The sequence below is a fragment of the Salvelinus namaycush genome, chromosome 14 (genome assembly GCF_016432855.1).
Source record: "Salvelinus namaycush isolate Seneca chromosome 14, SaNama_1.0, whole genome shotgun sequence".
Classification (NCBI taxonomy): domain Eukaryota; kingdom Metazoa; phylum Chordata; class Actinopteri; order Salmoniformes; family Salmonidae; genus Salvelinus; species Salvelinus namaycush.
In genome coordinates this window covers 40633259-40646443 of record NC_052320.1, presented here as the reverse complement: position 1 = coordinate 40646443, position 13185 = coordinate 40633259, and the positions used below count along the sequence as shown (strand labels likewise).

The window sequence follows — 13185 nt, the reverse complement described above, 5'->3', positions numbered from 1 at the left end:
ACGGTGTGTGCTAGATAGCTGCCCATACAGTGTTGTCGTTTACCTCAGTGGAAACCAAGAGCTGCTGGATCTACCGTACAGGTGGCTAGCAGATCGTGTTATCACCCTGTATAAATAGCCTGTTGAACCTAACTACACTGCCCTGCTCTCCACGCTTACCAAGGACAGCTCTAGCCAATGCTCCTTGGCCATTCAGGCACTGTAACGTCCCGTATAGTCCCGTTTTCTCCCGCCACATGCTTTGTTTTTCAACGTTATATTATTACTACTAGATAAAACAAATAATAACAATAGTAATACCTGTTAAATGTATATAACAGTCAAATAAATGTTATTTAAGTTTTTGATGTGGTAATGTAAATGTTCTGTACATAATGGTCCTAAATATTTATATATATTTTGTAACTACAGAACCATTATTTGTATATCATGATGTAGAGATAGAAAAGGCTTGCATGTTTATTTGTTGATGTTGTGTCATATTGGAATTAAAGTGGATTTCAATGAACAATGGAAATGTCACATCTTTTGGTGACACTATAACAATACCCATGTTTAATAGGCCATTATAAACGCTTATAAGTGTATATGAATGCTGTAATGCTGCTTGTTCCAGATTTCTGTGGTTGGTTCTAGCTGGAATCCCATGTTGTTTTGGTTGACTGACAGTCTCCGTTCCTCCGGACACCGCTCCAAATACTGGTGTGGAAATACGATCTGTTTCATTACCAGTCTGCTGCTATTAGACTGCCTTACTGGCTGGCTGCTTAGTGATCATACATCAATCTAAACGCAGCAAAAAAAGAAACGTCCTCCCACTGTCAACTACGTTCATTTTCGGCAAACTTAACATGTGTAAATATTTGTATGAACATAACAAGATTCAACAACTGAGACATAAACTGAACAAGTTCCACAGACGTGACTAACAGAAAGGGGGGGGGGGGAGAAATCTAAATTAACAGTCAGCATTTGGTGTGGCCAAGTACTGCAGTGCATCTCCTCCTCATGGACTGCATCAGATTTTCCAGTTCTTGCTGTGAGATGTTACCCCACTCTTCCACCAAGGCACCTGCAAGTTCCCGGACATTTCTGGGGAGAATGGCCCTAGCCTTCACCCTCCGATCCAACAGATCCCAGACGTGCTCAATGGGATTGAGATCCGGGCTCTTCGCTGGCCATGGCAGAACACTAACATTCCTGTCTTGCAGGAAATCACGCACAGAACGAGCAGTATGGATGGTGGCATTGTCATGCTGGAGGTTCATGTCAGGATGAGCCTGCAGGAAGGGTACCACATGAGGGAGGAGGATGTCTTCCCTGTAACGCACAGCGTTGAGGTTGCCTGCAATGACAACAAGCTCAGTCCGATGATGCTGTGACCACCTCCAAATCAATCCCGCTCCAGAGTACAGGCCTCGGTGTAACGCTCAATCCTTCTACGATAAACGCGAATCCGACCATCACCCCTGGCGCGACTCGTCAGTGAAGAGCACTTTTTGCCAGGCCTGTCTGATCCAGCGACAGTGGGTTTGTGCCCATAGGCGAGGTTGTTGCCGGTGATGTCTGGTGAGGACCTGCCTTACAACAGGCCTACAAGCCCTCAGTCCAGCCTCTCTCAGCCTATTGCGGACAGTCTGATCACTGATGGAGGGATTATGCGTTCCTGGTGTAACTCGGGCAGTTGTTGTTGCCATCCTGTACCTGTCCCGCAGGTGTGATGTTCGGATGTACCGATCCTGTGCAGGTGTTCTTACACGTGGTCTGCCACTGCGAGGACGATCAGCTGTCCGTCCTGTCTCCCTGTAGCGCTGTCTTAGGCGTCTCACAGTACAGACATTGCAATTTATTGCCCTGGCCACATCTGCAGTCCTCCTGCCTCCTTGCAGCATGCCTAAGGCCTAAGGCACGTTCACGCAGATGAGGTGGGCATCTTTCTTTTGGTGTTTTTCAGAGTCAGTAGAAAGGCCTCTTTAGTGTCCTAAGTTTTCATAACTGTGACCTTAGTTGCCTACCGTCTGTAAGCTGTTAGTGTCTTAACGTTCTACAGGTGCATGTTCATCCATTGTTTATGGTTCATTGAACAAGCATGGGAAACGGTGTTTAAACCCTTTACAATGAAGATCTGTGAAGTTATTTGGTTTTATACAAATTATCTTTTAAAGACAGGGTCCTGAAAAAGAGACGTTTCTTTTTTTGCTGAATTTACATGTTCAATACGATGGCCCTGAGCTGACTGCTGCACATATTGACCATCTTTATTGGGTAGTAATGGGAAGATATGTAAGATCAGGTTGATTTAATACTGTAAATATAATTTTATGCCATTTAGCAACTTAAATTCATGCATGCATACATTTTACATACAGATGGTCCCGGGATTCGAACCCAGTATCCTGGCATTGCATGCGCCATGTTCTACCAACTGAGGTACAGAGAATTTGCAGTTACTGGTAGATCGGGGTGATTTGCAGATCAGGGGGTCTAGGGAATACCACTATACATTACAACACTGAATCAAACACCCATATCATTTTTAAGAGCAGATTTATTGTATTGCAGTGAAAACATTCAAAAGTTGTGCATAAATAGATTCTTCCTCTGTATTAGATATAATCATCCTTGTATATCAACATAGTATAGCTCATCTATGTACAATTATCATGTCATGTATTTTTTTTTTTTTTTCAATATGTCACAGGGTTATGAATTTATTAACTGTACTTCAGTAGGAAGCACAAGGGCAATAGCTATATCTTCCATCACATTGTCAAGAGAAATGTTGAAAGTTGACAACACATCATAAATGATTGAGTTTCAGTAGCAGTCACGATCACAGGTCAAGACAGAGCTTCCAGAAGGCTGAGCACCAGGAGTGACTTTGGCCTGACTGACCAAGGACACTAGGACAGGCCAGCTCATGAGTCATGACATAGACTAGTGCTATTCAACATTGGCAATGTCACATACCCAATCAGCACGTATACCATATTGACTTTCATTTCTGAGCTTTGTGAGATGTGACTGTGTGTGTATGTTTTGGTATACAAGCACACCACTTACACAGGTTAAGACAAAGGGGAGTGTGTGTCACTGTGGTGATGGTTCCCTGTTGTCATACTCCTCTATGAACTTTTGCATGGCCTCCACACAGCGCAGGCCGATCTCCCCGAGGTTCTCCTTCAGAGACGGCTGGATGGGCAGCTCCAGAGACGGGTCCTTGGCTATCAGCATCTTCACCACCACGCCAAACGTGTCACAGTCCTGACGGTACACCTGCATAAAAACACAAGAAAGTCAGCATTTTCACCACCGCGCACTTACAGGCACACACATAAACATATGTTCATGGCACGTGAGAGGTAGTTTCGTGGCTCCTAATCCAGTGAGGAGCTTAGCACAGATGGTCTAAAGAAACTCAGCTCACAGTGTTACCGGAAGTACTCAGACACAGGAGAGGAGCAGGCAAACAAAAGACTGGAGTGAGGGAGCGATAGAGAGGGGGGGTGAAGAGAGAGGATAATCACTAGAGATAGAGGATGGATAGAGCGGATGTGAAGAGAGGGTGGAAAGAGAGGTTAGAAAGCAAGAGTGGGAAAGAGGGAGAGAGATAGTTCTGGGAGAGATGCTTGGGGCAAGAGGTCTCGTCATGTGTATGCCATTACCACGGAGTGGGTTAATAGTCCAAGGCAGCAGCACTCATGCACAGACAGCTGTTCACACCATGCAAAGGTGTATGTTGGTTGGTTCTTCGACCCTTTTGGGGACATTCCCCACATCTCATGAGGACAAAGGCTATTTTAAGGTTAGGGTTACAATTAGGGTTGGTTGGTGCCTGCGTGCATGAATGCGCAACCTAGCGGTTAGAGCGTTGGGCCAGTAACCGAAAGGTGGCTAGTTCGAATCCCCGAACCAACGGTGAAAAATCTGTCATTCTGCCCTTTAGCAAAGCAATTAATCCCCCACAACAACAAAAAAATTATATTTAGTGTGTGTGTGTCTTTGGAGAACGAGTATATCAGCTACCTATTGCCAGACTGCTCTCTCACAGAGCCTACCTTCTCCAGTTACCATGGAGATGTGAGGAGCGAGAGTGAACTTCTCATCAGTCGAGTGGATGGAGAGACAGCACCCAACACACACACACACACACACACACACACACACACACACACACACACACACACACACACACACACACACACACACACACACACACACACACACACACACACACACACACACACACACACACACACACACACACCTCCCACTGACAACGCTTCATGTGATGTTCTGTCACATTAACTGTGACGTATCCATTACAGCACGTTTAAAAACCTATTGAAAGACAACCGAACTACGCCCATGTGATGACTGATTGATGATGAAAAAAACCGGACAAACAACCTGACAATAACAGGAGCTCCGTCTTAAGCGTAATTCAGAGTCCATAGAGGCAGAGACGCGACAGTCCGGGGTCCCATTGTGACATAGCTGCTCTGAGAACACCATCCGCACAGCCCAAATGCACACCTCCTCACAATTCCCGTCCAACGTGGCTCCGTGTACACGCGTCCTCTATCCATTTCAATGTGTTGACAGCTGGAGAAATTCCTTTAGCCGCACAGAGAATTCAAAAAGTATGAAAACCAACGGTCCAATATTCTACAACACTGCTGTGTGTACACGTACACATTTTGGACTCTGATAGGCGCTTAAGAGTGATTGGAGGTAAACAACCCGGGGATGTGCAACATCACCATGTATTGGCTCTGATCATGACTGATTACCTATTCAACTGATCAGCTGCTAAAAGGAAGAAACAAATGATGATAAATTCGAGGCAGCTTCAGCTGGCCATTTCTCAATTAGTTTTGGCACCGCAAGTGATCAAATCACCCTTTCCTCTCCACAACCCCCTCTCTCTTTCTCTCCCTCCTCATCCCACCCGCTCATAATCCTACCCCCTCTTATCTCTCTCTCCTCTATGTTACCTCTCTAACCCTCTCAATCTCTGGTTTTTGGTGTTTTACACTACTGTAAATCCTTCACCTCTCTCCTCACCTGCTGCTGGCAATGTTGTACATCCCCTCTCTTTCTCGATCTCAATCTGTTCCACTGTAATATGAATGGTACTACACCTGCTCTATTTCTCCCCTCTTCTGTTGGATGGCTCTGTTTCGTGCTGTGGCCCTGCTTATGGTGGAGGGGAGCTCTCTATCCCGCTCTCTTTCTTTGCTGTGGGATCTCTCCTTCTCTTGAGCCACCTACAGAAACACAGGGGTGAGAGACAGTTATAAGCACAGTTATAAGTATTCCTTAAGACTTGAACACACAGTCAGTACTCTGACAGCACGTGGCTAGTCTGCCTGTGTTTGCCTTTCAGAACCCATCTGACTGCTGTTGAGTTCCTTAAAAGTGCATCTCTCTCTCTCATTAAGGTTAGCAGGCAGCCAGACTATTTGAATAACGAGCACGTTTAAACTGAAGACGACGACGACCTTGTGCTCCTCTCCAAGTCAGACCACCCAATTACTCCACCTTTTTCATTCTTTATGCTGCATCTGTGCTCTCTTTGTCCTTCCAATTCCTATCACACCAAGGGGCGTGGAGGACACACACACACACATGCACACACACGCACGTTAATAATCCTCCCGAGCAGTCTAGCCAAGATTGCTCAAATGTTTGAGGGTTCTTTTTCATTCTGTGATTTGAAGGACGGTGAAAGACTGTGTGTGTACTAAATATTTTTGATCGCGAACATCATGGGAAAAAGAGACGCACTCAGGTTTCTATTCAACATGAGGAAATGTGTTGCAACGCGTACCTCCCAGTGTGGTGCATCTCACTTCGGAGAAATTGAAGCAGCAGTCAAGCTGGGAGGGATCATTTGTGTGAAGCTACATTAGTGGCTAAAAGTTTTTATGATGAAACAATGCATGTTGTTCTTTTTGGAAGATGAAGGGAATGATTAGAGTTTTTTGGCCACCACCATACACTACGGGAGTAGGACAGCAGATACAGTACGTGTGCCCTACTGTGTACAGCGCAGACTCCCCCCATCCCAGAAGAGGCAGAGAGGAGTGGTGGAATGTGGACTTACGATGAACGACACAGGCTGCTTCTCCTTCTTTCTGCTGGGGCCTGCAGAAGACCTGACAGCACCTGCAACATAACACAGACAAACCACGTCTTCACACAACAATTCAACACAACACACTCTACCAGCTCGGGAACAGATGGGGGGGATAAGTTAGAGCTAAACGACAGCAGCTGACATCTGTGATAAACTCCAATATCTTTGATTGGCACAGGTGGTATCTCTAAATGAACTATCTCTGATTGATTCTGGGACTCCTCAATCTACCCAGTGTCCTCCTCAACTATCATCACATTGGTGTCTCTAGCTGCAGGTACAATTCAGGCCTAAGCTTCCCCATCTCTATCTCTCTGCGGTCAGCGGGAGAGTTATTGTCTACAGGCAGCGCGCAGGGGCTAAAATGAATGTTTCTGTAAGCACAACCCATTGGGCGTGATTTGAGAAAGCTGCCTAGCAACGTTCGACTGCAGTGTGCCTATGTGAGGCGATAGCTTTGTTACGGCTCATTATATACAGCTGGCTGTCTGCCCGGTACCTCACGCCCTCTTTCTCCTCATTTTCTTTTGCTTTCTCGCTCTCACTTTCGCTCTCTTTCTGTAACACACGGTAGAGATGAGTCACCATAATAGCATATCTCTCAGGCACATAGAGCAACCTGTTCCTCACACAATCTCGCTCTCTCACACACTTCCACAGCGCCGCAGTCTGCGCAGAGACTTAGCAGCTGAATTGAGTAGGAGAAGAAAACGCCACTGGGGTTGAGAATAGCAATACAGCTCATATTATCAACACCAAAGAGATTAGAGATGACATGTGTGGTTTCTATTGCAGGTACCAAGACAAAGGTCTTCTTCGGGCAATGCAAAGTTATTCAAGAAAACACTTTCAAGCGTGATAGAGAATGGGGCTAAACCATACGTGCTAATTGTTGACTTGCAAGCACATGGACTGTGGCCTTACAAAACCCTTCGTGATAATAAGGTGACGAGGAGAAACGTGATGATCAGAAACATGTAGGAATATACAGTAGCTAAATACAAAATGGTTAATAGTGACCAAATCAAATGTTATTGGTCACATGCTCCGAATACAAGAGGTGTAGACTTCACTGTGAAATGCTTACTTGCAGTACGAGCCCATTCGCAACAATTCAGAGTTAAAAAAGTAAGACGAATACGTGCACAAAACAAATAAACAAAACAGTAACACAAAAAAAATGGTATGTGTGAGTGCGTGGGTAGAGTCTAGAGACCAATTAGTTATCCACTGATTCAAAACGCAAAGACAGCACCTATAATTTGATGAATATCTACCAATGCTGTGTGCGGCCAGCCTTATGTAACATTGTCATGTTGTTGCTTGGTGAATATCAACCACCAGGAATGCTGATGAGCAAAACACATTCCAAATGTAGCCTATATGTCAGAATGCAAATATTATTCCGAGTTGACATGGCCACTGCTTGCTCACACTGCTCTCTAGTGTTCACACGAGGAAAGTGATTTGGGTATAAGTATGTATTGCCTCTACTTTAAACTGCCAAGATATTTGGATCATGGCACAGATGGTAGAGCTCTTACCCTGTAACCACCGAGTCATTTGGTCTAACCCTCCCCAAACTGCTACGTGAGTATAGACCTACTGCTGTGTTCTTTAGGAGTAGAGGTCCTGGTGGGACCGCTCCTGTCCATGTTCCTCTGGTCGTTGTACTGGTTGTTAGGGCACGTGGGACCTTGTGGTGGGCCGGACTGGTCCCTCCAGTTGAACCGTGTGAAAGGGTGGTACCTTTGGAACCCAAAACTGAAGCGGGGCTTCCGAAATGAATGATCGTCCCTTATGAATCTATACAGTAAGGAAAACAGTAGAAAAAAATATTTACACTACCGTTCAAAAGTTTGTGGTCACTTAGAAATGTCCTTGTTTTTGAAAGAAAAGAAAAACATTTTGTCCATTAAAATAACATCAAATTGATCAGAAATACAGTGTAGACATTGTTAATGTTGTAAATGACTATTGTAGCTGGAAACGGCAGATTTTTTTATGGAATATCTACATAGGCGTACAGAGGCCCATTATCAGCAACCATTTCTCCTGTGTTCCAATGGCACGTTGTGTTAGCTAATCCAAGTTTATCATTTTAAAAGGCTAATTGATCATTAGAAAACCCTTTCGCAATTATGCTAGCACAGCTGAAAACTGTTGTTCTGATTAAAGAAGCAATAAAACTGGCCTTCTTTAGACTAGTTGAGTATCTGGAGCATCAGCATTTGTGGGTTTGATTACAGGCTCAAAATGGCCAGAAACAAAGACCTTTCTTCTGAAACTCGTCAGTCTATTCTTGTTCTGAGAAATGAAGGTGATTCCATGCAAGAAATTGCCAAGAAACTGAAGATCTCGTACAACGCTGTGTACTACTCCCTTCACAGAACAGCGCAAACTGGCACTAACCAGAATAGAAAGAGGAGTGGGAGGCCCGGTGCACAACTGAGCAAGAGGATAAGTACATTCGAGTGTTTAGTTCGAGAAACAGACACCTCACACGTCCTCAACTGGCAGCTTCATTAAATAGTACACACTAGTCTCAACGTCAACAGTGAAGAGGCGACTCCGGGATGCCAGCCTTCTAGGCAGAGTTGCAAAGAAAAAGCCATATCTCAGACTGGCCAATAAAAAGAAAAGATTAAGATGGGCAAAAGAACACAGACACTGGACAAAGGAAGATTGGAAAAAAGTGTTATGGACAGACTAATCTAAGTTTGCAGTGTTCGGATCACGAAGAACATTCGTGAGACGCAGAAAAAATGAAAAGATGCTGGAGGAGTGCTTGACGCCATCTGTCAATCATGGTGGAGGCAAGCTCCGCCTTATCTCAGTTCACTGGTCACGATAACAACACCCACCAGTAGAACACGTTCCAGCAGGTATATCTCACTGATCATCCCCAAAGCCAACACCTCATTTGGCCGCCTTTCCTTCCAGTTCTCTGCTGCCAGTGACTGGAATGAATTGCAAAGATCGCTGAAGTTGGAGACTTTTATTTCCCTCACCAACTTTAAACATCAGCTATCTGAGCAGCTAACTGATCGCTGCAGCTGTACATAGTCCATCTGTAAATAGCCCACCCAATCTACCTACCTCATCCCCCATACTGTTTTTATTTACCTTTCTGCTCTTTTGCACACCAGTATCTCTACTTGCACATCATCATCTGCTCATTTTATCACTCAAGTGTTAATCTGCTAAATTGTAATTATTCACTCCTATGGCCTATTTATTGCCTACCTCCTCATGCCTTTTGCACACACTGTATATAGACTTTCTTTTTTCTTCTCTGTCATTGACTTGTTTATTGTGTTATTGGCTTGTTTACTGTTTACTCCATGTTAATCCATGTGTAACTCTGTGTTGTTTGTGTCGCACTGCTTTACTTTATCTTGGCCAGGTCGCAGTTGTAAATGAGAACTTGTTCTCAACTAGCCTACCTGGTTAAATAAAGGTGAAATAAATAAATATATAAAGAAAATGTGTAGGTCTGGGGGTGCTTTGGTGGTGGTGAAGTGGGAGATTTGTACAGGGTAAAAGGGATCTTGATGAAGGAATGCTATAACTCCATTTTGCAACGGCGCTTAATTGGAGCAAATTTCCTCCTACAGCAGGACAATGACCCAAAGCACAGCTCCAAACTATCATTATTATTTTTTATTTTACCTTTATTTAACTAGGCAAGTCAGCTAAGAACAAATTCTTATTTACAATGACGGCCTAGGAACAGTGGGTTAACTGCCTTGTTCAGGGGCAGAACGACAGATTTTTACCTTGTCAGCTCGGGGATTTGATCTAGCAACCTTTCGGTTACTGGCCCAACACTCTAACCACCAGGCTACCTGCTGCCCCAAACCTGCTGCCCCAAACCTGCCGCCCCAAACTATGCAACAACTATTTAGGGTAGAAGCAGTCAGCTGGTATTCTGTCTATAATGGAGTGGCCAGCACAGTCACCGGATCTCAACCCTATTGAGCTGTTGTGGGAGAAAGCTTGACCGTATGGTACGTAAGAAGTGCCCATCAAGCCAATCCAATTTGTGGGAGGGGTTTCAGGAAGAATGGGGTGAAATCTGTTCAGATTACCTCAGCAACTTGACAACTAGGATGCCAAAGGTCTGCAAGGCTGTAATTGCTGCAAATGGAGGATTCTTTGACAAAAGCAAAGTTTGAAGGACACAATTATTATTTCAATTAAAAAATCATTATTTATAACCTTGTCAACATCTTGACTAGATGTCCTATTCATTTTGCAACTCATTTCATATATGTTTTCATGTAAAACAAGGACATTTCTAAGTGACCCCAAACTTTTGAAAGGTAGTGTATATATGGACGAGTGAGTGAGTGAATATTTCCACGATCTAATCTGAATAGGACGAAAGTGGGTGAAGATAAGGAAATGTTGAAATGATCACGATCAAACCCTTGAACATTTACAAGGTTGCTCTGCAATGCCCTCTAATCTTACCGCGGTCTGCAGAATCGTCCTCCAAATCTCGGTCTAAACGAACCAGTTATTCTGGGCCTAGGTGGACTTCTCATTCTTCTGAAAGGTTGTTTCTCCTCCTGAAAATGTCACATAGCAATAAGCTAATTACTGTTCCTGGTGAGAAATTATTTTCACAGTGCTCTAGCATTTATGCAGTAAATCTTTATGCAGTAAATGCAATAGAATGAATATGACAGAAGAGTTGGCAAAAGCACATACAGATCTGGGACTGTCTGGGACCATGCTAAGGCGGCAGTTACACACAATCGCTCAAACATAACTACAATTAAATTGATTGAATGACTGATTGGTTTATGGATTATATCACTGATACCTCGGTGTTATGTTTGATAGGTACGTCACTGGGCCTATTGTCACGTGACTCTTCACCGCGTTCTTTGTGTGGCATGGCGGAGCTCTTGAAAGTGAAAGTACAATCATATGAATTATAAGGGGGGGGGGGGGGGGGTTGAACTTTATTCTAGTGTTTTTAGCTGATGTGTAACTAATGCATTGGTTTCTGGGATGGGACTGCCAGTACAAACCGAATGTGCAATGTTTACTTGCGCTAGAATGACCACAATTCTTGAATAATATTCTTGCAACAATAATTTAGCCGATCCACAAAAACAATGCATGTTTGTTTCAGTTGTGAACAGGATATTGCATTGGCTGGACAATAATTCCTTCACAATGAAACAATCAGGAAGTGGAGTTTTGGGTAGAGATTACAGAATTAGGGTGCACTTCACTTCTTGTTTAAAACACTTGGTTAACAAAATAAACTAACTGACCGTTTGACAGATGTTTCCTTCAATGAGACAAACCAGAGTAGGCTTTGAATGATTACCCAGGTCAGTAGGACATAATAATAGCGAGTTTATTTACCTTGCCCTGCGAAGATTCCTGCTGCCGTGGATCCATTTCTTTTGTTTAGAGGGGCCAGTTGAATTTTTTGTCTCTGACTGTTGTCACCAGCAGCGGACGTCTGATCTTTAAGTGTCGTCTTGTATTGCTCTATGACATTCGTTATATTGTCACCTCACAGGATTTCTTTCGAGACAGCTTCATTTTACTTTCGATTTCTATGCGAACAATGCAGAAGGTGTAGCCTAGTGGTCCATTGCGGACATTCAACTTCTCGTTTTAAAAGGCTGTGTAGGTAAGCTTTCAAGAGACAGCACACAAATGAGTGGATACAATTAGCTGACTAAACTCAACTACATGGTGAAGTAAATTTCTGATAACCTGATGAACCGTTGGTGGAGTTAATCGGACACTTCGTTCAACATGAACTATGTGCAAATGAGCCTGTCCTATCACCAGGTCTCCTTAAAAACGAATTTGCAAAACCAATAAACAAATGAATGGCGATAAAGAAGGCTTGTTCAGCCATATTGTGCTACTCGGAGTTAGTTGTCACCTGTGATTTGCGTTCCTGACAAGCTTTTACAGCAAACGCTGTCCGATTATTGCCACAAGATGGCGTGCTGAGATAACATTTTGACTTCTCAACTACTTTGTTTGATTATAGAGTGGATCATAGAGCTGGATCGACAGCTAATCTTTGTCATAATACCCATAAAACCTAGCGGTCAAACGGAAATGGTTCAAAACGTTTTTCCACCATACATTTTTCCCATAGGGGATTTTAGAAACACTTAAAATAAGGGCTTAGGCTTACCCTGGTGTGCTGTTTTGATAACTGTGTAAATCTCTCTTGGTAGGACAAGGTGACTTATCAATATATTCACCTGTATTTACCCCCCAAAAGTAAAACGCTAATTAGCTGATAATGTGGCTATCATAAAGAACTACAAATGCCATGATGATCTAGAGCAGGGGTTGATGAGTCCTCTATCTATCCACCATCTGGACCCACATGGTGAAACAAATGATTTGCAATGCATTCGGAAAGTATTCAGACCCCTTGACTTTTTCCACATCTTGTTACGTTGCAGCCTTTTTCTAAAATTGATTAAATCGTTTTTTCCCCCTCATCAATCTACACGCAATACCCCATAATGACACAGCAAAAACAGGTTTTTAGAACATTTTGAAAATATATATAAAACCCCCCAGAAATATCACATTTACATAAGTATTCAGACCCTTTACTCAGTATTTTGTTGAAGCAGTTTTGGCAGCGATTGCAGCCTTGAGTATTCTTGGGTATGATGCTACAAGCTTGGCACAACTGTATTTGGGGAGTTTCTCCCATTCTTCTCTGCAGATCCTCTCAAGCTCTGTCAGGTTGGTGAGATGTTATTTAAACTTTATTTAACTAGGCAAGTCAGTTATGAACAAATTCTTATTTTCAATGACGGCCTACCAAAAGGCAAAAGGTCTCCTGCGGGAACTGGGATTAAAAATAAAAATATAGGACAAAACACACATCACGACAGGAGAGACAACACTACATAAAGATAGACCTAAGACAACAACAACATGGTAGCAACACAACATGGCAGCAGCACAACATGGTAGCAGCACAAAACATGGTACAAACATTATTGGGCTCAGACAACAGCACAAAGGTTAGATCG

At 43.4% G+C, this 13185-nt stretch overlaps 1 protein-coding gene across 2 annotated transcripts; it reads right to left on the bottom strand.

Moving 5' to 3' along the window:
- Positions 1-2530: 2530 nt before the first annotated feature.
- Positions 2531-12152, bottom strand: LOC120059518. Of its 2 annotated transcripts, XM_039008640.1 has the most exons (7): positions 11528-12152; positions 10974-11057; positions 10619-10716; positions 7749-7948; positions 6110-6171; positions 5145-5270; positions 2531-3276 (listed from the first exon to the last, which is right to left on the bottom strand). In XM_039008640.1, exons 1-7 carry the CDS (start codon positions 11561-11563, stop codon positions 3091-3093), a joined length of 792 nt encoding a protein of 263 aa, XP_038864568.1. In that variant the 5' UTR covers positions 11564-12152; the 3' UTR covers positions 2531-3090. The 2 variants fall into 2 exon arrangements, with proteins under 2 accessions (XP_038864568.1, XP_038864569.1); XM_039008641.1 differs by lacking the exon at positions 10974-11057 and having other exon boundaries at positions 11528-12149.
- Positions 12153-13185: the final 1033 nt, after the last annotated feature.